Source organism: Neovison vison, chromosome 4, assembly GCF_020171115.1.
Source record: "Neovison vison isolate M4711 chromosome 4, ASM_NN_V1, whole genome shotgun sequence".
Lineage (NCBI taxonomy): Eukaryota > Metazoa > Chordata > Mammalia > Carnivora > Mustelidae > Neogale > Neogale vison.
The window spans coordinates 188,792,328-188,819,292 of record NC_058094.1 but is presented as its reverse complement, the minus strand read 5'-3'; the positions used below and the strand labels follow the sequence as shown (position 1 = coordinate 188,819,292).

The window sequence follows — 26,965 nt, the reverse complement described above, 5'->3', positions numbered from 1 at the left end:
GAGCATGTGACTCTTGATCTTGGGGTCATGAGTTCAAGCCCCATTTTGGGTGTAGAGATTACTTAAAACAAAAACAAAAACAAAAATAAAAAACAACTTGTAACAATGCAGATAAAGCTCAAAGCCCCTTTGTCACTACTCTCTGTCTTAATCAACTTCCTTCTCCCAGAAGGTAACTATTTTGATTACATTATCTTTCCAGTCCTTTGAAAAATACTTTATAGCTGGATGCCTGTGTGTATACACACACACACACACACACACACATGCACGCATAGCAAATAAATAGTATTGTGTGTGTGCGATTAGCAATTTGGTATTTACTATACTCTGTATATATTGTGCGTATTGTTTTTCTCAGTCAGCGAGAGAAATGGCCAAATAAAAGGTGATACTTTCATACAGTGCAGTAAAATAGTTCAGTTAGAAGAAATGGATTAGATTTGCTAAAACAAAATATGTTGACAATATGGAGAAGCTTCTAGACTGAGGGGTGGGGGGAGCTGGTGAGTGCGTACTGAGTCAGCTCCATTCTTGAAGCCACTATCCTCCCCAAGCATCCCTGGGCTTTTGTGGCCCTGCCAGGCGGAAACCCAAACCTGGCCTGCCAGGCTCCAGGACTCGAGCAGTTTCTCATGGTTTCTCCTCCAGCCCTATCCTTTCCAGAAGTCCAGGCAGGAGCGAGCTTCTCCATGAGCCCTGTAGTTTATAACACTGATATTCTGGTTCTCCCTCTCAGATTTACAGATGGATTCCTGTGGCCCTGGGAAGAGCTCAGAGCCTTGAAACTACAGATGGTTGGAGTTAGGGGGCCCTGTGGTAGTGTTGGGGGGCAAGGTGTATGACTGGAGTGGGAGGACCACAGGGTTGACGACCTCCACTCCCTTGAAAGGCGCAGGCGCAGATACCTCCAGCATGCTTACTCATCTCCCATTTGGAGAACAGTGTTTGCTCAGTGCCAGGTTCTATACTTTTTCTCTGGTCCTTTTTTGACCAGAGGGGTCACCTTCTTCTGGAAGATCCATTTCTCCAGCAGTCTAGATATGGGTGGCATTGAGAAAGCATCAAGAATGGAAACTGTTATGAAAAGGGCTGGTCTGAGGGGAGTGAGGGAGTGGTTTTAATAAGAGAATTCTCTCCTTCGAGACAGAAGGACTGTTGTCAGGAACAGATAACAGCAAGGGAGGCCTTTGAAGTGTCAGAACGATCCTTCTCTTTCAGCAGCTGGTGTGTAGATGGTAGAGCATGAATAAGTGATTTGAACTTGCCTTTTAAGACTTTAGGGCAACCTGTGGACCGACGTAAGGGGGCTTAGACATCTGTTAGCAGAAGGACTCACTGACACTGGGATGCTGATGGCTGATCCAATTAGGGGCCAGTGTGGGGGAGGAGGCACTTATGTCCCCAGTATATAGTGCGCTGTCTGGGAGGGGCCTGGGGTCCTGGGAGTGTTTACAGGTCAGGAAAAGATAAGGAGCCCCTAGAGCAGGGTGGCAGATATGGGCACACAAATTCCTGTCAAGCCCTGCTGAGAATACAAATGAGACACTGCCCAAGATCTTCTCCTCTTGCTTTCAGGAAATTTGTTTCATGGGGAGAAACATTTCAAGACCTTAATGTCTTTTTTCAAATTAGAGAGCACACTGTCACGTCCAGGCCACTTTTTCAGCCTGGGCAGTGGTGGTGTGAGTGTTGTTTCCACACCCGTCCGTACTGAGTTGATTTCCACTGAATTCTTTCAGTATCAGAAGAAGAAGAAAGGGAAACATTAGAATATTGGTGATGTTTCTTTGTCAGACCAGAAATCCAGATCTCCACGGTGAGTGGGCAGAAGGAGAAGGAGGCAGGCTACTCTGGGGATGGTGGGATTTCAGGAAGGTGGTGGATACAGGGCTGTTTCCCTTACTGAGACTGTCTTCACCAGCACCACCTACGGCTCTGCTCTGCTGCCTGTGTCTCTTAGCTGGATGAAAGCAGGTGGCCGTGTCTCCTCCATGGAGTCTGTGGTATTTGGTGACTTCCCACAGAAATCTGCCCCACCTCAGCCTCCTGTAATAGAATCTGCTGCGGTTGGCCTCAGCTTACTGCTCCTCCAGGAAGAGACACTTACTTCAGAGGAGAGAGTAAATGAGTCTCTCCGCTCTGCCCTCAGAACGTCTTACCTACTCTATACCTGACAGAAATTCCTTCAACTTTGCAACGCATGAGGTCAAACCTCCCTATTTTCTCCTTCTGACACAGAACTTTCTTCAACTAAAATTATACCCTGAAGGCCTTCTGGATGAGAACTGGAAGGAGGAGGAGATTTAAAAATTTGAACTAGAATTTTTTCCAGAATGTTTCTCTCCTCATGCTCTCCTTTCCTCACATAACTCACTGCCTGTGGTAAGTAGAGTGAAGCCTCATTGCCAGAAAAACCCCACTGAAGTGGGTAAACGGTTTGCTTTTCACATGGCACGTTGGTGCTCATGCGGCTGGCATCGAAGTGCAGAATTCCAGAAATCAAGTTTCTCTGTAATGGAGGCTACCTCTGGCCTCTCACTGGTCATGGGGCAGCTGTGTTCCTTGTCTTCGTGTGGCACAATTCTGAGCCAGGTATCCAGTATCTTCGGAGTAGGCCTGGAGCTCAGATTGGCTCCACAGGGAGCACAGTGACAAACACTGCAAATCAAATTATCCTGGTTAGATAGATCCGTGAGTTGGAAGTCGGGCCTCAGGAGGGCTGGCATAGTTGGTGCTGGCTTGGCTGAGCCTTTTTTCTTAGAAGCTTGTGGTCACTGTGCTTTGGGCTGGTAGAACCACGGCTCTCTGTAAACAGGTCAGAGTCTATTCTCCTTGGGACTGGATGGTATCTATCGGACAAGCTGAGCAGGTCCTGTGAAATTAGGGTCCCTGTTCCTGCTTTAGAGTTCTCTATTTGAAGACAATCTCCCCTGAGAGACTTCAGGAAACTTCCAGACGCAAGAATCTCCCCACTCCCTTCTTGCTTTCTGGTGTCTTCCTAAGAGCCATGTTTATTCACTTGTTTATTAATTCATTCACCATCAATTAATTGTCTATAGTATAAGGTGTTAGCAGTACATGTAGAGTATATAAATTATACTTGGCCAAGTTTAAATCATGTTTCATTGAGTAGTACAAGGGGCATTAAGTATGCAAACACTTACTTGTAGGATCATTTATTCATAGCATTCTTACCCATGCACGCACAAACACACAGACACACACAAATCCCCAGGGTAATATGAGGATTTGGAAAATTATAACAATGGGAATTGAGGAAGCAAGTTCAGATGCATTTGAGTATTACAATCACGTGAGTGATTTGTAGAAAAGCCTGACTTGGGATCAGACTCTTTGCTACTCCCTAGATGTGTAATACATAGGTAAGTGGTAACATTTCTTAGTCTATTTTTTCACTTATAAGATGAAGATAGAGATAAAATCTGCTGCAGAACATTTGTGATGGATAGAGATGACAATGAAAATGCAGACTCCAAGCTCAGTGCCTAATGCATAGTATATACACAATAAAAACTGTTTTTTCTCCTTCCTAAGTTTCATGGACTATGTACAGGTTTGAGGAATGTTTTATAAGTAACTCACAGCCTTTTCAGGAAGATGTTTGAATTCACTCTGTTCATCCTACTTTCAGTTCCAGTCTGTTGGAATTTCACCCGAGTCTAACAGGCCCTCCACCCCGGATTCCTTCACCCAGCCAGGTTGGGATGGTGTCCTAACACGGGTCTCAAACCTATTGGAGAAATATAGTTGAGAATCAAATGCCCCCTAGTGGTCATGTGAGGCAAAATTCCAGCCAGATGCTCAAGACTGAGTAGAAGTAATGGGTGAGTTTGAAATTTTTCAGTGACTAAAGACTACAGCACTTTTTACTCAGTTACATGGTTGTAGGCATGACTAATTGGTTTTCTGCCTCAAAGTGATGAGGCCATGCGGTGACATTATCTCTCTGCAGTCCGGAAAATGAAGACCTGGGATTTAGAAGGATGAATTACAGCATCCCCTGAATAATGCTGGTGTTGCCACAGGGCTGGTATTTGGGGTTTCACCCCATGGGATAGGCTTCCAGTACCAAAAGGATGCCTTTGAGGGCGGGCATTAAGTCTAGGGCACCACTCCAGGGTGGAATTCCATCTTCCCCATAGAAAGTGCTTAATATATATATCTGTTGGATGTATACACAGATATGTATCTATATCTAGGGCAGCAATATATGTATATGTATCTACAGTTCAACAAATATATGTTGGGTGGATATACAATTAATGACAAGTGAAAGGGTACTTATAAGTATCATAGAACAGGTTATCTGAAATGGGAGTTATATCAGGCAAATGGCAGGCATTTAGTTGGGGGACACTATTTTTGGTGCTGGTTATGTCAGACTCGTCTGGAGACAAAAACAAGATTTATCCAAATTCAAGGAATGGTAATTCTCTTTTCCAGGGGAGTCCTGGAAACCAGAATTAAAAGTGTAAAGTATCATTAATAATTATAGGGTGAGTGGGAACTAATTTTATTGGAGTGAATCACATTAATCTAGCACCTGACTTACTTAGTTTGTCACATATAGTAGATGCTTAATAAATGTTTGTTCTTGATTGATTGTCATGGATCAAACATTTGAGAAGCTTTACGTATTGCTCATGGATATCACAGACTGACCAATGAGATGTCACTGTCCTCCATTTTGTAAGTAAAAAATAGGGCTCATGGAATACCCAACTCATAAGCGATGTCGCTGGGATAGCTTTCCTGGACTGTAAAGTCCATCCCCGGCTTACTATAGTGGTTTTCTGTTCCAATTTGGGGCCAGGATTGGTGAAGTTGACTCATTTATTTTCAATTTTCATTCATTTCCCTCTGACCCAAAACTTATCCGTAGCTGGGTTTCTGGGGCTGGGTCAGTTTCATGACTGTGTCTGGCAGAACTGAGTGTGTAAGGTCGATGCTCAGTACATGTTTGAATGGACGGACCCTGGAGCAGAGCATGGCTCCCACCCAACCGTCGTCATAAATATCACACAAGATGCAGCTGCATCATCTGTCCCAGGAATCACAGAACCTTCTGTACCGCTTACATTTTCATGGCTCATTTTATGATTATTGTTATTTTTGTGATGTTGAAGATGAATCTCTCAAACACAGGAAGGAGCAAATATATCTTAGTTCCCAAGAGAGGAAATGAAATCTCAGAAAGGTTATGATTCAGCCTCAGTTCTCAAGGAGCAGCAGGAAAGAAACTCTGCTCTTCTGTCACTGAGACTCATATGCCACCTGTCATTCACAGCACGCAGGCTCTGAGGCTGCTCAAAGCTCTATTAATTTGCTTAGGTGGGCTGCAGATATCCAAAGCAAAGATCTGAAGATGTTTAATTCCACTGAGGATGAATCACCACTCAACGCAGGAACACAGAATTCAAAGTGAGGCAGGTAGGAACAGACTACAAAGCTTTGGACGCCTGAAGGTGCCTAATTAGATCTGGGGAATGAGATCCATTGAGGGGATCTAGAAACTCCTGGGCAGCAACTACTTTTGCACAGTTGGGAACCTCTCCCTCGGGAGTTTGTACCAACTTCTCCCTGTGTCTCACCCCACCTGCTGTTTCAGGGACACTGCCAGGGAATGGTTGGCTAGAAGGCTCAGAGGGAAGTCTGGGTTTGTTGCAGAGAACACACCTTAGCTTCTTCCCCACCACCCCCTCCTCCTAATGATGCCCCCTTTGAAAATCTGCAATTTCACCACCCTCCCACTAACCATCTGAGAGATGCCCATGCAAATACAGTTCAATCACTACCATCAAATCATCTATCTGCATTCACCTTTTGAAACTATTTTACCTAAAACTATGAGAATCCCATCTAGGATTATCCCATCTAGGATTAGGATAGACTTCATTTCTAGTACTCAGTTACCAAGTATGAAAAAAATATATAACAAGACTTCTAAAATAATTAGTATTGCAAAAAATGAAAAAATTATATAAAGTTACATGTAAATCTGAATGTTAATTTAAGTTTCAAATTTTCTATAAGGCTTTTCATACCCCTTTAACAGGGGCCCAGGGCAGGGATGTAGGTTTCAATCTCTGACTAGGGGCTGGTGGGACACACTGAGAGGGGGGTCTCCTGCTTGAACAAGAATGTGAATGGGATGGGCGGTATTGTCACAGCCTGGGTTTGTTGAGGTTAACAGCATGGTTGTGGACCAAGGCAGTCCCAAAGGGTTATGGACCAAGAGTCATTCTGTGAACTCTATGTAGTATATCTGGGGGAAAGGCATTTGCCCTGAGGGGAGAACCTTGTCATCCATCCATCTATTTCTCTCTATCTATCTATCTTGGTATAGAAATGATACTCAGACCAGAAGTGGAAAACCGTCCTCGAAATCATGTTGTTGTAAATACACACATACTTGCTGCATTCTGTATAATCAAGTTCAACAAGCATTTGTTGAGAATCTAGTTCTAAAGTTCAACATAGTTTGGGGATAGAAGGAAGGCTAAGACAAGGAGCTCATGGTCTAATGGTGGAGAAATAAATGTAAAAAAAAATTACTGTGAGCTACTATAATGGAGATTTTGTAGAATTCCAAAAAGGGACATGCAGTAGAACTTTAGGAAAGACTGGCCATGGTTGGTCAAAAGGTGTATCTTGGAGAAATTAATATGTGAATTGAGTCTGAAAAAATGAATTGAAGTAGCCAAGGAAAGAGTAGGATGGCTGGCAATAATATAAGTGAAGGCAGAGGTTGAGAATTTTCAGGTTAGTGAGGACAGATGGGGGCCACTCGGGAACGTTAAGTGTGGTCACAGAGCAATGAAAGGCTTAGTAATGAGAAATCAGACCTGTGTCCCGAAAACCAACTATTGCAAATGGGCAAGGTCCATCTTAGGTCTCTGTTCTGAGTTAGGAGAACTTGCTACCAAGAGAAGAAAGGAATTCTCCATCTGGAACCTTCTCTAGTTACCTTCATTTCTTCAACTGTCTTTGCCCTACCACTTAACACCACCATCACAAGTGACAGAAGACCACAAATTTATCTCCTTCAAATTGGGACTGCACAGGGAAATGATTCACGGCCTAACATTTATTTCTCAAGTTAGCCTCTAGGACACATTAAATAACTGCATCAGCTCTTTCTACTCTGACGAGGAAGGGTTACTTATTGGTCTGGAGTGTTTTATCATTAACTGCCATGGGTTATATTTCATGTTTAATTCCCAAAGTTAATTTCCCACTACCTAATTGTTTTCATTTCAATCAGGGTTTGGTGCATGGGACTGCCTTTAGATGGGACTGTCTGATTCAGCTTTTTGGTTTCCAGTGAATCCTTGAATTTCACCCACAGCAGAAACACCAGTGCCCCATATTCATTTCAATGTGAGTCCCTTCTTGTGATTCATTCCCGGATCATAAGAGAACCTCTAGATCAATTACAAATAAGGTGTATTGGACGTTTGGGGGCAATTAAATTCTGGAATTCCAGGGCACCTGGCTGGCTACAAGGGTTAAGCCTCTGCCTTCAGCTTAGGTCATGGTCTCAGGGTCCTGGGATGGAGCCCTGCATTGGGAAGGGGGTGTCTGTGCTCAGCTGGGGCCTGCTTCCCCTTTTCTCTCTGCCTGCCTCTTTACCTAATTGTAATATCCTTCTGTCAAATAAATAAATAAAATCTTAAAAAAATTCTGGAATTCCATCTGAATTCCCATAATATACCAGATCACAGATACTAGAAATCATCTGAAAACTCACTGGGCTGCAAGTTAAGGTAGTAAATAATGTTTGTTGAACAAATGAATGAAACTCCTGCTATGTACCAAGAGCTGAGATTAACATTTAAATTGCTATTTGAGCTCTAGACCTTTGAAATAGAAAACTAACATTTGGATAAATTAGGTCCAAATCTCTACACATAGTAGAAACTAAATAATTACTACATAATAAAAATACCAAAAAAACAATTCTTCCTGGTGATTCACATAATTAAAAAAATAAGCCTCCAGGGGATGCCTGGGTAGCTCAGTCAGTTAAGCAACTGACTCTTAGTTTTGGCTCAGATCATGATCTCAGGGTGGTGGGATTGGGTCCCAAGAGGGGCTCCACGCTCTGAAATTGATTTTATAACCTTACCTGATCTAAGAATCATCACCCAAACACCCATCCTCTACTTTTATTGCCAAAATACACATTCCTTCTTATTGATTTTTGCAGTTTCTTTGTAATATTAAGTTCATTTATGCACAAGAATTTTATTTTCAGGGCAAACCATTTGTTATTATTGATCTGTCAAGTATTGTGCTAATTCTGAAATGTTTTTGCTTAATGCAGACTTATATTTATTAAAAGCTGATAGGGAAAAATCCCTTTCCTCATTAGCATTTATATTAAAATCTCTTAGTTTCTCTCACCTGTTTTTTTATGAGTTTTGAATTATTTTGTCACAATAAAACAATCACATTGAAGTTTTGACTAAAATGGTTTTAAACATCATTAGATAATTTGGGGAGAAGTGACATCTTCACAAAATTTGATCTCCCTATTCTGAAGCACCATGTTTTTTCATTTATTCAAATATTTTATATATTTCAGTAGTGCTTAGCATTAGGAATGATGCTATCTTAAATATGACTAGTGCTTTCCAGTTTGTATTTTCATGATGCTTCCACAGGCCGACCAGGAGCCCTAACTTAGGTATCTAGAGACTACAGCTCTGTCCTGTCTCTACCATTTACTGGCCTGTCTGACCTTGGGAAGATCACTTTACCTTTCTGGGTCTCATCGGCCCCAAAAGGAGGTTCTGTTGGGTTACTGCACAGGTTCCGCGGGAAAAGAACAGTAGGTGGCATTTTCTGAGGTGTGTTCCAGGGACCACTGTCTCCATGGCATATTATTAGAGGTAACATCCTCATGTTCTATGGTCAGATAAGTTTGGGAAATCTTGATTAAGCAGAATTAAACTGGTTTTTTTTTTACTGTAAGACTTCTCAGAAACTTAAATAGGCTAATACACTATATATGATGAATATAGTAAGTGCTCTTTTCTACACTTTTTTGGTCATAGTTCTTTTTTACACACTTAGCAACTTACATTGTTTGAGTTCTGTGGAACATCTTTAGGGAGTTCTGTTACGGTGGAGAATGCATGTGCTTCTGAACCAGATGGCTGGGTTCACATTTCTGGACAATCAGCTATTGTGTGAACTTGGCTTCTATGCGCCTCACCTTTCTCTCTGAAAATCAAGGATGATAATGCCTGTTTCAGAGTTGCAGGAGTGGCATTCACAATTCTCCAATAGCCCCTGACTTTCCCAGGGGGAGGCTGTTATTTCTGTGTTCCATTGATGTCAGATCCGACCCATGAACTTACTTTAGCCAGTGAATTGTGAGCAGAAGTGATGTGTGTCCCTTCTAGGCAGAAGCTAAAAGAACCAGGACAGGGTTTACCGTTTTCTGTCTGTCTTCTAGTTCTGATATTAAGGCAGCCTTAATATCAGCCTATGCCCCTGAGGGACTACAATAAGCAGAGGCCCCTTGTTAACTTATAATAAACACATGGCATGACAGGAAATAAATATACTTTCAACTTTCTGATAATAGCTGGTTATTTGTTACCACGGCATGATTTAGGTTAACCTGAGTAATAAAGGAGTAAATAAAATAATTGATGGAGAAGACAAAGTGCTTAGCAGTTAGCATTCAATAGATTATTCTAGGTTTTTGGGGGGAAGTAGTTTCTGTATTCTTGAATACCTTTTGCATTTTTATACAACCTAAGTGGAAAACAAAACAAACCAAACCAAATATATACACACACACACACACACATACGTATACATATATATATATATATATATATTCTCAGAAGGAACGAAGTGCATTGGAAATAAAATCAAATTTCTCCTCAGTTGAAAGAGTATCTTCTATTTGCATAGATTGCTATGTGTTGCCAAGGGCAATAGTCCACAATGTTAGATGAAAGGAAGGAAACTTGCATTTGGGCCCTAACAATATTCCATTTCATTTTTTTATTAAATTATGAGTTGTGAATAATGGTCCTTGTGCAAAGACTTCGGTTCAATATCTGTACGTGAATGGAATTCTAAGTGCCTTAGGGAGATCCCTGATCAGTTGCGGAGCGTGGAATGTTGGAGATGCAGGCTTGGGTGAATCAGGGCTCCAGCCCACAGAGGAGCTGGGCAAATGCCTTTGGGAGCTGGAAGAAGAGGAATTAAGGGGAATCCTCTTCCCCCTTGCTGCTGCTTCTTCAAGGATCCCTAGCACTCCTCTAGACCCTGTGATCTTCACTTTCTCTACTCAGGGAGCTCTGGAGAGTAGGGGTTTGTTTAAGTTAAGCAAAATCCTCTTTAAAATGCAAACAGCGTTGGAAGGTTAAGGGGGCTGAAGGGAGAGACACCCCAAGGGAAGAATTCCTTCACTCTGAAAGGCTTTTATGCGGATACTTGGAATCTGCTTGTTGAGGAAAAAATGTTTTTAGATAGAAGGAGGATGGAAAAGAGGGAGAAATAATTTTTTTTAAAGCAGAGCATGCAAGGTCCATGATGAATGCCTGAGGAGGCAGGGATGCAAGCAGGAAGAGAAGACAGCAAAGGGAAAGAAGTAGCTCTTAAGAGTGTGGGAAAGCTTGATCTGGCTCTTGTTTGTGTCAAGGTTATGCTTCCTTCTTATTCTTCTCCAACCACCTATTTCTATCTTGGAAGAACTGTCCTTTCCTTCCAAAAATAGAACAGAAATGGGGGGAGGAATCTCTGGAAGTTTCTGCTTTACTTTCCTTCAGCAAAGGGAGAACAATCTGGGTGGGTAGAGTCTAGGAGGGTAGAGAAGCTGGGTGGGTGGAGAATCTGGGTGGTGGGGGTGGAGAATATGGGAGAGTGGAGAATCTGGGAGAGAAGAGAGTGTGTGGGTGGGTGGAGAATTTGGGAGAGTGGCAAGTTGGAGAGTAGAGAGTGTGGCAGGGGACAACCTGGGGGAATGGAGTATTTGGAAGAGTGGAGAATCTGGGAAAGTGGTGAGTGAGAAAGAGTGGAGAATCTGGGTGGATGGAGAATCTGGGTGGGTAGAGTGCTGGAGAGTGGAAAATATGGGTGGAGAATCTGGGTAGTGGAGAATTGGGGAGAATGGAGAATCTGGGTGGGTGGAGAACCTTGGGTGGGTGGAGAATCTGGGAGGGTGGAGAGTGGGTGAGTGGAGAATATGAGAGAGTGGAGAATCTGGGAGTGTGGGTTGGGGGAGAATCTGGGAGAGTGGACAGAGAGTCTGGGAGGCTGGTCTTCAGGAGGAAATCCATCAGCCCTCACTCACTGTTGACTTACTCTCAGCTTGAGGAGACGCTGACAGGAGATTCATGAGTAGAATTCCTCCATGACTACCTTCTTCTTTTCTTCCCCAAAATCCATTTTCCACATGAGAACTTGCTCCTTCCTTACTTCATTTCTCTGCTTCCCAGGCAGAGCTGCCTGAGGCCAGAGCAGGCATGTGAGGGGTTCAGGACTGCACAATATGGAATTGGTTTTAGGTTCCAGAGCCCATGCCTCACACTTTCCTTGGTTGTCGTTTAGTGTCAAGAATCACATCCTTTTACTTCAGGAAGAACAATGGAAAATCCTCCTATTGAGCCATTATGAGAAAGTGACCTAATGTTTTGGGTAGTTTTTTAACCTAATATTTTTAAAGTGTTTTTCATAAAATTACCTAGGTACTGTCATTATTTGAAATGTGGAGAATCATTCTGAAAAATTGAAGGTTTTTTTCTTTGGGAAAGGGGAGAGATTTTTCTTACTCAGAAACATATAATCCAGTCTGGATCAATGTTTATAAAACTCTATTCAGGGCCTCTTTAATAGCAGGATGAGAAACCTGAGCATAGCCAGCCCTGCACCACCCGAATGTAGAATAAAAGAAAATGAAATGTTTATTTGATTTTCTGTGGCGCACTTTTAAGACCCTGGTTTCAGAACTCTAAACATGTGATTTTTGCACCTTTTAAAAAAAATCTACTAGGAAGTGTTCAGCTCAAAAATAAAAGAAAGCCCACTTAACAGGGGCTTAAACAAACAATGAGTGTTTTTGTTTTTGTTTTTGTTTTCATATAAGAAGAAATCTGAAGTAGGTGGCTGCTGTCTTTGACTCATCTAATTTGCCCTGGGATTTCTCTTGTGGTCACAAAGTGGCTGCTGCAGCTCCATGCACTGTGTCAAGATTCAAGGCAGACTGAAGGGGAAAATAAAATGCCAGCCATATCTTTCTCCTTTTACTAGACAAGGAGAAATTTTATCAGAAATCTCACAGGCTTCCAATTAAGTTTCCCAAACTGAGCTACTATGAACTACAGGGGAGACTAGGGCAGGGAGTATTTAGCTGGGGAAGTGAGAGGAGGGTTGAGATTAGCTATGGGGTAAACCAAACAGCACTGCCCATTCAGCATCTGTTCATCTTCATCTCCTCCAGGCGCAACCAATGCCTCCTTTCCCATCTGTTGATGTTCTTCAAAATCTGGAAGCAATGTCTTCATTCCTCAGCTCTATTAGCTTTATATAGTTAAGATTCATGCTAAATGGCTAATGGTTGATGTCTACTTGTAAAGTAGAATAAAGAGAAACCTAGGGAAACATTCATAGAGCTGTGCCCTGAACTCTTTGTCAATATTTATGCTTATCTAAGTCCATAGTAGGGTCTATTCACTCTTCAAGACTCTCTGAGGGTCTAATCAAGGCTAGCATGGTTGTTGGCACTGGAGACACAATGGTGAAACCAGGTGGAGTTCTGGTCCTCGTGAAGCATAGTTTCTAGACACTATGAGACAGAGAGACAAGGCACAGATGTGTCCTATGATGTCATACAAGTCAAAGAAGATGACATTTGAGCAAACACCCGGTGTGACACGGGGCCTCCATCTTTCCGTCCATTTTGATCCATATTTGCTGCTTTTGGAGGCTCATCCATCTTGAACCCTTGATTCGGTAGTAATCTTCTAAATCCATATCCCATTTCAGGTGTTCCTGGGGCTTCAGCTCTACGTCCATTATGCTGTCACTTGGGGATTTATGATTTTTAAATGAAACACATTTTGTTGAAAATTAAATTCACGATATAAATGTCTAGATAATGAATTTTTTATTAAGGTATAATTTTTACAGAAGAAAACTCAGCCTTTTAGTGTACAGTTTTGTGAGTTTTGACAAATGTAACCATCATTACACTGGAGATCTAGAACAGTTCCATCATGCACAAAGACTCCCCCGTGCACTTTGTAGTCAGGCACTGGTCCACCCCCAGCCCATGGCAACCACTGATTTGTTTTCTGTCCTTAGAGTTTTATCTTCGCAACGATGTCACATAAATGAAATCATGACAGTATGTAGCATTTTGAGTCTGATTTCCTTTCACTTAGCATAATGTTTTTGACGTGCCTCATGCTGCCTTGTGTATCTCTAAGTTTATTCCTTGTTACTACTAGGGGATGTTCCATTGAATGGGTGTATTACAGCTTGCTTATCCATTCTCCACCTGCAGGATGATTGGGTTGTTTCTGCTTTTTGGCATTTTCAAATGAAAGCAGTCTCACTATTGATATACAGGCTCTTGTGTAGATGTACGATTTACTTCCCTTGGGTAAATAAATGCCCAGGAGTAGGAGTTGGGGGTTGTACAATAAATGTATGTTTAACTTTAGAAAAAAAGGGCAAAATGTTTTCCAAAATGTCTGCCATTTTGCCATCAGGATTGTAGGATGCTTCTGATTGCTTCCCATTATCGACAGTGCTTGACACAGTCAGTATATTTTTATTTTAGCCCTTCTAATAAGTGTGTGGTGGTATTTCATTGTAGTTTTATTCTGTATTTCCCTGATGACTAAGGAGGTTGAACATCTTTTCATGTCCTTATTTATCATCTATGTATTTTCTTTGGTGGAATATCTGTTCAAAATTTAGCTACATTTTATTTTATTTTAACCTGCTTGAGAGAGAGAGAGAGAGAGAAACTGTGTGAGAAGGGGTAGGAGAGGCAGCCAGAGAGAGAGAATCCTAGGGTTGGAGCCCAATACGGGGCTCTATCTCAGGACCTGAGATCATGGCCTGAACCAAAATCAAGAGTTGAAGGCTTAACCAACTGAGGCACCCAGGCACCCCTAAAATTTTTCCTACTTTTTAAAAATCAAGGGTTTTTTTTTTTTTTTTACTGCTTTTTGAGCTTTAGAAAATTTTTATATGCTCTGGATAAAATTACCTATTAGATCTGTATATATTTTATAGATATTTATTCCTATTATGCGATTAGCCTTTTTAAAAAAAATCTCAATAACATCTTTTAAATTATAGAAGTTCTTAATTAGGGGCTCCAGGGTGGCTCAGTGGGTTGGGCCTCTGCTTTCGGCTCAGGTCATGATCTCAGGGTCCTGGAATTGAGCCCCGTATTGGGCTCTCTGCTCAGTGGGGAGTCTGCTTCCCCCTGACTCTCTGCCTGCCTCTCTGCCTACTTGTGATCTCTCTCTCTCTCTGTGTCAAATAAATAAATAAAATCTTAAAAAAAAAACAAAAGAAGTTCTTAATTACAAGATAGCCCAATTTATCAAATTCTTTAATGGATTGTATTTTAGTTTTGTATGTAAGAAATCTTTGCCTAATCCAAGCTCACAAAAATTTTCTCCTAGATTTTCTTTTAGGTGTTTTATTTTAGGTTTTACACTTAGGTATATGATCCACTTGGGGTTAAGTTTTATAGGGTATAATGTTTGGGTAGGGGTTCACTTCTTACATGTAGCTATCTATTTGTTCCAGCACTATTTTTGCTTCCTTCGTTCAATTTCTGTTTTACCTTTGTCAAAAATTAATTGACTATATATGTGTGGGCCTGTTTCTTTTCCTTTTCTGTATGTTTAGCGTTCCCTCAATACCTTACTGTAACATTACAGTAAATCTGTAAGTCAGGTAACGTGAATGAGCACTCTGACTTTATTCTTTTTCAGAATTGTTATGGCTATTCAATTTCCTTTGCCTTTTCATCTCATGTCATCTCTGCCTTCTCTGCCTAAGCTAACCCTCTCTGACTCCCTGAAACCTGCATGTGACCTGACATATGAGCTTTCTTTCCACTCTCAGACAAGACAATCCTTGCCTGAGCACCAACACCTCTCCTTCAGGCATCAGAACTGACTCTCCTTTCCCAGGGTCCCCTCCCTGCAACCCTGCAGCCTGATCAACCTCTCTAAAATCAGTTTTCACTGTTAACATTTTTGTTAATGAAACTTTAAAGATCTTCTTGCCTATAAGAAAAAAATCCGTATTGTTTAGTCTAATGATTCCCTTAGGTCTTTTTTTTTTTTAACCTAACTCTATTTTTTTAAAAGATTTTATTTATTTATTTGAGAGAGAGAGATAATGAACATGTGCATGAGTGTGGGAGAGGCAGAGGGAGAGAGAGAACATTCTCCCTGCTAGGCACAGAGCCTGATGCTTGCTCTTTCTCAGGATCATGACCTGAGTCCAAACCAAGAGTCAGACACATAACCAAATGAGCCACCCAGGCACCCTTCTTCCCTTTTCTAAGTGACTATATCCTTTTCCCTTATAATTATTGACTAAATGTCTGGTTTCCCATTAAACAGAGCCGTCTAAAGTCAAGGTACCTCTTTCTTCCATCTCTGAGCCCGCAGTGCCTAAGGTAATACCTGGTCAAGCCAATCTGTGATTCTCAACGTGATAGGGTAAAAGGGTGCATAACATATGGGGAGGTAAAGAATATAATTTTAAAAATTGTGTTCTGCATTATTACAATTACACCTTTTACTTATTCTTAGACATGATATTTGTATTTTAAAATTTAAATTGAGTGAGAAATATTTATGTTTACCTATAGGTATTAAGAATTGAAAAGGCTGAAGCCACTTTAGTAATATTTTTGAATTAAAGCTTTAGTTTTCCAGCCCATCCAGACAGTGATGCATCCTTCTTGGTTTCCTAGTACCTAGTATAAGGTCTTCTCCTGAGAAGCAGCTATAGTCTCACTGTTCCCAGGACAGACACATTTTCTGCTTGCAGTGTCCAGAGGCAGCAGACAGGAATCGTGTGGTTGCTTGACTGACATTCTAGCAGACAAGGCTGAATCATTCAGCCCATTGTGTTAGGTTCTGTTGTTCACAGATGGTGCCCTTTGCCCTCTGTATCTTACAGAAGATCTCTCTAGCTGAACTTCTATAATCAGGTGTCAGAACACATAAAAGGAGTACAGGTACATGAATGTTAACATTGTGCCCTTTCCTAATACCTGCCTGATGTCTTGGGGTTCAGAGGTGAATGGTTTCCAGGCCTCAGATATGGACCAGAACTAGCAGCCTAGAAAGGAGTATCATCAGACCTTGGCTGTTGTTTGCTTCAGGTCTAAAGATCTCTTTACACACCCTCCCCTGCTCTATGGCCTTGCTGTGGTGTTAGGAATTCTCCCAAATTATGGTACCTTTAAAATTCAATCCCAATGACTTGTAGAATAAGGATTAAGATTCCATCCACTCAGGGCGCCTGGGTGGCTCAGTGGGTTAAGCCTCTGCCTTCAGCTCAGGTCATGATCCCAGAGTCTTGGGATTGAGCCCTGCATTGGGCTCTCTGCTCAGCAGGAAGCCTCCTTCCTCTTCTCTCTCTCTCTGCCTGCCTCTTTGCCTACTTGTGATCTCTGTCTGTCAAATAAATAAATAAAATCTTAAAAAAAAAAAGATTCCATCCACTCGAATATGTTCACATTAATTTACTGAGACCTTAGGAATAAACTTATGACACAGATATGCTTGATATGCTCTTTCATTAAACAAAATATTTTTTGACCCTTTATCTGCTCTGTGTCAGACACTATGCTAGGGAAGTGGGATCTAGAGTTACCTTTCCATGATTGAAGTTGACTGTGTGTGTGTGTCTGTGTGTGTGTGTTCATGTGTGTATGTTATATAACATATTGGGGTCATGAACATATTTAGGCCAGGCTGAAGACTTTGGGTTTCAGCCTATAGAAGGTGAAAATCAAGCCAAGCTTTAAAGCAGTACGCTATGTTCCCCACACTGGGGATGTTCATTCAGTGAAGTTACATTTCCCATGCTCATCACCTAATTCATTCTTGTCAATGGAATCGAGTCAAGTCATATATCAGTTCAAGCCAAAGCAGATTAGACAAGGCCAACGCCTGCTCCTTTTGAAACCATTTTGTTCTAGAAAGCAGGGTTACAAGTTGACCTTCTTGCAACTGGGATGTGTGAGAGAAATATACTTCTGATATGTAAAACCACCAATATTCAGAGTTTAGTTTTTACTGTTGTGGAACCCACCCTATCCTGACTAAAATCAGTGGTAGAATCTTATTTCTTTTTTCTTCTTTCTATTTCATTAGGAAGTTCACACCTTTAACTTTTCTCAGATTTCATGTTCACATCTGGTTAAAATATATGATATTTTAAGCCCTCCTAGAGGGTCAAATGAAATCATGTGAAATTATGCTATTGACCATAAAGTGCTGACAAGTATAAGAGATCTATCATTTTTAGGCAGTCAGCAATATTGCTTAAATTAGGAGGAAAAAAAAAAAACCACTGATGATTCCTTCTTATTGATTTCATCATGAGTGTGTATGCTTTTGCTATCTTGTGGCCCAGATTTTTTCGCCCCAGTAGAAGCCCATCCTTTCTTCCACTGGATAGGGCATAATTTCCCATCATTGTAAATAGCCCTTCTTGCAGTAGGTCATCAAGCTTGCATAGATAAAAATTAGACATTACATTAAGATGATAAAGTAAGAAATGGAATCTTCTTTAAATTTCTTACTCTACGGTTTTCATGGTCTAATTGGAAGAAAAGAAACAGCTTGATTCACCACCACCATGTGAGGACTTAATGTATATTAAAACTGTCCCAAAGAGCTTCAAATGCAGCGATGTCTTCTAGAATATTCAGAAGTATGGATAATGGTGGTTCTTCATCTCTCAAAGAGTGAAACAATTAGTTCCTGGGGATCTAACAACTAATGATTATTGAACACTGTAGACCAATCGCCATTCTTAAAGACTTCACAAGAATTCCTTCACTTAACTTGTCACAACAATGCTCAGAAGGACATTTAATTATTAGTATTATTTTTTGGACATGGAAACCATGGCAGAGGTAGAAGGGAATTGCTCAAAGTCACAGAGTTAGGTAGTGTGGCCCTGGGAGCTGACCCCAACAATCTGACTATAGATGCCGTGCCTCACTAAAATGATGGGGAAGATCTGAGGGTCCGAGTTTACCTAGGAATGACCAAGCTGTTTCTGCTATCAGGTGGACTGAGAGGTCCAGAGAAAAGCTAAGTTCAGTTATGGAACAATGGTCTGACATGTCTTTTCTTTCTTTTTAAATTTTTTTTCCATTTTATTTTATTTTATTTTATTTCTTTTTAGTGTTTCAAAATTCATTGTTTATGCACCACACCCAGTGCTCCATGCAATACATGCTCTCATAATACCCACCGCCAGGATCACTCAACCACCCCACTCCCTCCCCCTCCAAAACCCTCAGTTTGTTTCTCAGAGTCCCCAGTCTCTCATGGTTTGTCTCCCCCTCTGACTTCCCCCAACTCACTTCTCCTCTCCATCTCCCAATGTCCTCCATGTTATTCTTTATGTTCCATAAGTAAGTGAAACCATATGATAATTGACTCTTTGTGCTTGAGTTATTTCACTCAGCATAATCTCTTCCAGTCCTGTCCATGTTGATACAAAAGTTGGGTATTCATGCTTACAGATCGGAAGAATAAACATTATTAAAATGTTTATTGCCTAGAGAAATCTATGCTTTCAATGCTGTCCCGATCAAAATTCCATCAGCATTTTTCAAAGAGCTGGAACAAACAATCCTAAAATTTGTATGGAACCAGAAGAGACCCCAAATTGCTAAAGAAATGTTGAAAAAGAAAAACAAAACTGGAGGCATCACGTTGCCTGATTTCAAGCTTTACTACAAAGCTGTGGTCACCAAGACAGCATGGTACTAGCACAAAAACAGAAACATAGATGAGTGGAACAGAGTGGAGAGCCCAAATATGGACCCTCAACTCTATGGTCAAACAATCTTTGAAAAAGCAAGAAAAAATATCCAGTGGAAAAGAGACAGTCTTTTTAATTAATGGTTCTGGGAAAATTGGATAATTATGTGTAGAAGAATGAAACTTGACCATTCTCTTACACCATACACAAAGATAAAACTCGAAATGGATAAAAGACCTCAATGTGAGGCAGGAATGTCAAAATCCTAAAGAAGAACATAGGCAGTAACTTCTCCGACATTGGCCACAGCAACTTCTTTCAAGACATCTCTTCAAAGGCAAAGGAAACAAAAGCGAAAATGAATTTTGGGGACTTTATCAAGATCAAAAGCTTCTGCACAGCAAAGGAAACAGTCAACAAAACAAAGAGGCAACCCACGGAATGGGAGAAGATACTCGCAAATGACACTATAGACAAAGGGCCGATATCCAGGATCTATAAAGAATTCCTCAAATTCAACACACACAAAACAGATAATCACATCAAAAAATGGGCAGAAGACATGAACAGACACTTCTCCAAAGAAGACATACAATGGCTAACAGACACATCAAAAAATGTTCATCATCATTAGCCATCAGGGAGATTCAAATCAAAACCACATTGAGATACCACCTTACATCAGTTAGAATGGCCAAAATTAACAAGGACAGGGAACAACAAGCATTGGAGAGGACGTGGAGAAAGGGGAACCCCCTTACACTGTTGGTGGGAATATAAGTTGGTGCAGCCACTTGGGAAAACAGTGTGGAGATTCCTTAAGAAATTAAAAATAGAGTTACCCTATGACCCTGCAATTCCACTACTGGGTATTTACCCCAAAGATACAGATGTAGTGAAAAGAAGTACCATATATACCCCAATGTTCATAGCAGCAATGGCCACATCACCAACTGTGGAAAGAGCTGAGATGCCCTTCAATAGACGAATGGATAAGGAAGATGTGGTCTATATACTATGGAGTATTATACCTCCATCAGAAAGGATGAATACCCAACTTTTGTATCAACATGGACGGGACTGGAAGAGATTATGCTGAGTGAAATAAGTCAAGCAGAGAGAGTCAATTATCATACGGTTTTGCTTATTTGTGGAGCGTAAGGAATGACACAGAGGACATGGGGAGACGGAGAGAAGAAGGGAGTTGGGGGAAGTTGGAAGCGGAGATAAACCATGAGAGACTGTGGACTCTGAGGAACTAACTGAGGGTTTTGGAGAGGAGGGGGGAGGAGGGATGGGTGATCCTGGTGCTGGGTATTAAGGAGGGCACGTATTACATGGAGCACTGGGTGTGGTGCATAAACAATGAATTCTGGGACACACACACACACAAAAAAAAAAAAAAAAAAAAAAAAGGAAGGCTGCAAGGAGGGTATCTTAATTGCCTTGAAAAGAAATGGCTTTTTCCCTAGCAAAAGGAGTGTCTTTTGAGCAACCTGAGCAGAGAGCTTGGAATAATAAGTTTGGAAGAACACAGTGCAACCAGTTTCCCCTTGATAAAGAAAGGCCGCGGGAGCTGGCACAGAGGATGGTGCAGCAGTGGGACAGAAGGTGAGGAAGCCTAGACACTGATGAGAGGGTATTGTGTTGGCCCCTCCAAAGGCCTGCACCAAAAAAGGAAGAGAGAACACCCACTGAGTCTGAGAGCAGAGTATTAAAAGGGGACTGAAGTCCACTTACTGTGCAGGAAAGAGGGAATGGTAGTCCCTGGGGGTTTCCCAGGCTATTGTGAGGTGGGAGTTTTACAGATATGATCTCCATGTGGGTAGAGAGAGGGGCAGAGACAACACCTATTTCTCACAGCCCAGAGCTGGGAGGGAGGCAGTTGAACTTTTCATTCCCAGTAAGGACACAAAAATTTAGCCAGGATTGAGATAAGAAAAGAGGGGTGTGAATACCCATGTGGCTGCAAGAAATTTGACAAAAGTACTCTGCCTCAGAAGGCAGTGTGGTCCTGACCTGAGCCAGAGGGGGATCCAGACAAGGGTCTGGAACAAGGATAACCACTTCTGAAGGCCAGACAACACTTTTCTGGCTGACACCAACTTGCCCGGGTATCTCCCCAAGTTGGACCCTCTTCCTTACCCCCATCACACACATGTGAATGCACAAGAGACACCATCCCTAGAGCTTAGATACCTTCCTTGAGTCAGAAAATGGGAAAACCCTTCATAGGCTGAAAAACTAATTCTGAGTTCACTTGAAATTAACTAAGATTATGTTTCCTGCCCCGAGATGTATTAGTAATGCAAAGAGAAATTTAGTTGAGCAAGTTTCCCTTTCTCAAAAACCAGAGTACATAGCTTGAGAATTGGCCGATGTCCCTGTAGAGCCAACCAGCAACATCTGTGCCTTTCTCAATGACACAAAGTAAAACTGGACATGATAGAATTTACCCAGTGAGGGAATGGAAAGTGGAGTGCTAGGTCTGCCCAGAGGCACAGGTAGTAAATAACAGACCTTTAATAATTATTTAACTGAGCAAAACTAGTAGTCATTTCCTTATGAACAACCACATATTCAACCGCATGAATGTACTGAAAATGAACATACTTAGTGAAACTCCACAGAAGGCATAAACAAAGGCATGCTGTGAATGCTAGGTCCTTCTGTAATGGGCAGGAGATAACATGAGGAGGTCAGGGACTCAGGGCTCCTGGATTCCGGGAAGGGCATCCTTGACACTATCCTGGGGTCCAAGACAGGAAGGAGACAAACAGGCCCATAAAAGGTGGGATGGGACAAGAGGAGAGTTCGGAAAAGCGGGCAGAGAGGACCCGAAATGACAGTCGCTGGAGGTGAAAATATTGGTCCTCAGCAAGTAGATCAAGTTGTTAGAAATGAGTTGTCCGCCAAAATATACTGAAAACAAGCAGTCTACATTAACTTTTTCAATTGAGCTCTTGCTAAAGCCCCCCCCCCGTGAGATAAGTGGGACAGAAATCGAACAAGAATTTGCTTTTGTTATATTAAAGGATGAAAGGTGTGTTAAGAAAATGAACAGACAGTCAGCAGGAGACTACACTAACAAAGGGAAGAAACGGTCTTATCACCCTCAAGCACTTAGAAGCAACCATTTACATATAAACAATAGTTACGCTAATCGCATATCATTGTAGCTTCCCACTGAAGGAGATTCAATAAAAGATCGTCATTAGGTAATATTTAGCAATCTTGGTTCAAGTTTCTTCCCTCACCTGAGAGTAATAAAAATGAGTTCATTTGCATTATTTTATAATTTCACCAATTTACTAATTCAGACAGGGTTCTCTCCTAGTTACTTTGAATTAATTTTCTCATCATTAAGAATTAGAGATACAGGATACACTGCTAACACATTCACAGGCAAAATGAAAGGCTAAAATTAAGTTTCACTTTTGTTTTCCACTTGGGCAGGTTTGTAGTCACATCCTCTATTCACTTTCTGATTAGTCAGGTCCCAGCCTCCTTGGGAATTTTCTGGTAGAATTTGGTGCTGGGGCTAGGAATTGAGGAAGTGAACTGGATCGGAAATTGAAATTGGAAACTATGAAGGAAACCAGGGCTTGAGCTGGGAACCTTGAACCCAGAACCACATAGGTTCGATCACGTGAAACTCACAATAGAAGAAGGGGGTGGTGAACTCACTGCTGACCTTCCTGCCTATATCCAAGGACATACTTAGATAGCAGAGTAGGTCAAAGCAGTGGGAAGTGGGGACTAGATATTGGGGGTGGAAATGGGAGGAGGAAAAGGCACTAAGCCTGTCGAAGAGAAAGTAAACCAGATCCAGACAGGGATGTCTTGTCTCCGGCCAAGAGAGCTTTGGGGTTCAGAAGAGAACCCAAGTGCTACGTAGGAAACACCATCAGAAGCCCAGGCATGCAGACTGCACAAGACCACTGACAGTAGTAAGGCTACAACATGGTGGGTACGGATTCCCAGGGCTAAATCAGGTACTAGGTACTAGTCTACGGCACCACAACTAATTCTATACCCCACCCACTGGACCCATAACTCACCTTTGTCGCATTGGCTTTGAAATGGGATAAGGATGATTTGAATGTTCATGCCGAGAAGGACCTTGCCTGGCAAGTACAGTGGGTGGAGAGACAGGCAGGGGCTACCCTGTGGAGTCATGGTTAACAAGAGCCCCACCTCTGTTACTGAGAAAGCAAGATTTCTGCGAAAGCATGGGCAGTTGATAGCAACAGAGCACCACACTTCATTAATGTAGTAAATGCTTATTGAGTATGCCCAGCATGGTGCTGGTTTCTGGAGCTAATAGGAAACAAAAATCACTCGAGGAGCTTAATGGCTCTTATACATCTCCCGGACACATATTGAAATAGCAGTTGAAGGCAGCTGGATTAAGTGACAAGAAGGCAGGTGCACTCAAAGGAGAGGTGAGTCAAGGGGGGCTTCATGGAGAAGCAATTCAAGAGAAGACTTCAGAGGGAGTGGAATTAAGACCAACGCAGATGTGGGTGCAAGGCAATTCCAGATGGGAAGGTGCAGCATTGTGTGTAAGAAGGAAATGCGACACGTCACAGAAGTCATTTTGAAAGATTGCTAGCATCGAGAAAGCCCAAAGCAAATGAGACATTAGGCTATTGTTCTTGCTATTAGTTCTGCTACTTTTACTGCTGATACCATTTTTATTTTTATGATATTTTTACTGCTTTTGGTAAAGAACGGGGATTAAAAGGACATGTTTGGGACATAGTAAAGAGCAGTTCGGACTTTCTTCTTGAGTGGTATGTGCAATAAAAGGCTCACTATGAACAAGAGTTTGTATCAGAATTGTTTCTGGACCCATAGTATAACAGAACTGCCCTTTTCCAAGAGCACCATGGGAAAAAGTTACCCTGAAACTTTTTTTCTTTTTAAAGATTTTATTTATTTATTTGACAGAGGGAGAGATCACAAGTAGGCAGACAGGGGAGGGGGGAAGTAGGCTCCCTACTGAACAGGGAGCCCGATGTAGGGCTCGATCCCAGAACCCTGAGATCATGACCTGAGCCGAAGGCAGAGGTTTTAACCCACTGAGCCACCCAGGCATCCTCTACCCTGAAACTTTTAAGCTCAGTGCCCACAAACAGTACGGACCACCTTGTAACTACAAATCAGTGTGTTTTAGTAATGATTGCGTGGGCCAAAGAATGAAATAGAACATCCTAAGCTCCTGGACAAACAATCCCTCCCTTTTATCTTCTTTTCTTGTCCAATGGTCCAGTTGTTTGAGGGCAAACATGAATAGGAATGAGATTTAAAAAATGATGTGATTCCCTTTAGTGCCTAGAGATGATGATGCTAGGACAGCGTGTAAACACTAGTAGAGAACCAGCCAGGATCTGTTTTTCTGAACACTCAAAATATCCTTAGGAGCTGTATTCAAAAAAGGGCAAATCAGATTTCAGCGGAGAGTGATTATTGCCTGAGTCTCAGAATAGCTGCCTTACTGCTGATCAGTATCCCTTTGCAATGGCTATTCTCTCTTCGTTCTGGTTGCTATCTGGTTTTATAACTATCAAGACACTGCAGAGGTAGGGTCCCTGAGAAGGAATGGTGTGTTTCCTGGGTGCACAAAGCCTGCTTCTCCAAGACAGACTCTCTGGATCTGTGAGCTGATTCCATAGAGACGATGTACTCAGTCAAAGGTAAATGGCAACAAACTCTGATTTCAGTGTCTATTTTCTGTTGCAGAGCTGGGCAGCGGGGCTGTGTGTGTGCATGCGTTAGGGGGTGGTTCTGAGGGGCTGGGTCCCGTAGAGCCAGCCTAAGTGACTTGTTTGGGCTTTGCTCTGCTATTTTGTCTCTTGGCTTTTGTGGAAGGCTAGGCTGCCTCCCAGGATTGCTCCCCACTGAAAGTTTCATTTTGAGTGTTTGCAAAGAAGCAAAGCTCCAGGAGAGAGATAGATGTTATAGTAATTCTACTTTGTGGAGTAAAAAACCGAATCACTTCAAGAACACCCAGAGGATCAAACAAACAAACAAACATGGCTAGAATTTTTCTTGAAATATTTTCCTTTCTGGTATAAAAGATCAGTTTGAGACCTGGGAATTATTGCCACGATTTCAGGCACCTCCAGGCAGCATGTGAAATATACTGACATGTCTGTATTCTGATGCAAGAGGCAGAGAACTTGTTTTCCAGATGCCTGGCTTGTTTCTGACTATACAGTCTTATAGAAGAGGAAACAGTATTAACCTAATAAGGATCATTTCGCAGTGTGGCCTCTGAATGCTTTGAAGGGGAAATTCACCAAAGTCTGATTTACTTATCTGTTCCAGGAGACAACTTGTTGCATACTGTGGCACCACAAACTACAGTCACAGAATCTATTACTCCCTGATGTTCAAAGCCAGGATCAAAAAACAAGTGTGGTCTTTCCTTCCTTACTGCTATGTTTCTCCTTGCGCCAGGCATTGTCCTGGGGGATGGGGGCTCTGCACACTTCTGATGTTCTTAGCAAAACACTCACAGCAATAATCCTTACAAGAAACAGACAACATTTCAAGCACTACTATAGAATTAATTAGAAGTGCTTATACCTAAGAGAATGGGGGGGGGGATATTCCACTCTACAGTCTCTTGGTTAACATAAATGCTACTCAAGATTCACACATTTTCAGCAGCAGAACAAAAAGACCAGTATTCACAAGAAACTACAGTTTAGGTCCTTGCACAGTATGAAAAACTCCTTGATTTAGCTAATCAGGGTTGTTTTTTTTTTTTTTTTTTTGCTTTTGCTTTTACTCTTTTAGTTAAAGAAAAACAAACCATACCCATTCGCGGTATTGGCAACGATAGTTTAACTGGGTCTCTTAAATTCCACTTGTCTCATTATTGAAAATCCTTTTCAGAGTGGAAAGCAGGGAACGTACCTTAAAGGAGTAGTAGAAGGAGCCCCACTCCTCGGCTTCTACCACTTCCGTGAAAGTTACCGTTTCGGTGCAGAAAACTGGGGAAGCATCTAGGGTCTGCGTGGTCCCGCTGGAGTCACTGGAGTCGGGGCTGCCCTCTGTGAGGTTGGCTGGCATGGCTCAGGTGAACTTGAGCCTGGCTGTCCCGGTGCCTGCAGTCCAGGAAGGGTCCAGCTGCCTCTGAGCGCTGGACAGCAGCTACAGCTCTGCACCTGCTCTGCCTCCCAAGGCTTCTGGCGGAAGTTCAGCTGAGCAGAGGCACAGAGCCCTCCCGGAGCCCACCTCCCTGAGGAGCTCTGCTGAAGCCTGCGAGGATCCACGTGCTGCTGTCTGCTCAGCCGTTACGATCCAATAGCCGGCACAGCCTCCTCACCCCACGGTCCCGCTCAGGGTGGGGACCTCACCGCCGAGCAGGTGGGAGCCCCTCTACCTCCCGCCCCCACAGCGATCCACGTGGCTCCCGAGACAGGCCTTCCTGCCCAGCTATGCTTTCCCTAACTTCCAGAATGGACCTCCCTTCTGCTCCAGCTTCAACAATACAGGAACTTGGACTCAACAGCCGACTTATTAATTCAGGTCATGTTGGCTCTTCCGATATCAAATCGTAATTGTGCATTTGCTCGGGCTGAGCTTGCTTTCTGACTTACAATACTCACCTGACCATTTACTCAGTAGCCTGTGCATTATTTCAGTAAATACAGGGAAAGAAACTATTTGTATTTCATACCGTGGTTTACTCTAGGTGTTCGCAGAGCACTTCTCAGAAAAGCCTGGGGTCTGTGTTTGTCTGTAAGCTATGACCCCTGGTGAGGGGACTGGGATTGGGGCCGGGTAAATACTTTGATCGCCTTGATGTTCTTTCATTTGACATCCAAGCAACTCAGTGAGGTAGGCAGCCATTGTATCTTTATGTTCTCATTATACCCTAGCAAAGACTGGCTTTCAGAGCTAAAATGACTGG

At 42.2% G+C, this 26,965-nt stretch overlaps 1 protein-coding gene across 2 annotated transcripts in view; it reads right to left on the bottom strand.

The window, feature by feature from the left end:
- Positions 1-26,121, bottom strand: part of NPSR1 (neuropeptide S receptor 1) — a 145,170-nt gene extending 119,049 nt beyond the window's left edge. For both annotated transcript variants that reach the window (XM_044244572.1, XM_044244573.1), the window contains exon 1: positions 25,966-26,121. In XM_044244572.1, the coding sequence (XP_044100507.1) occupies positions 25,966-26,121 (156 nt within the window). The remainder of the gene's footprint in view (positions 1-25,965) is intronic.
- Between the last annotated feature and the right edge of the window lie 844 nt (positions 26,122-26,965).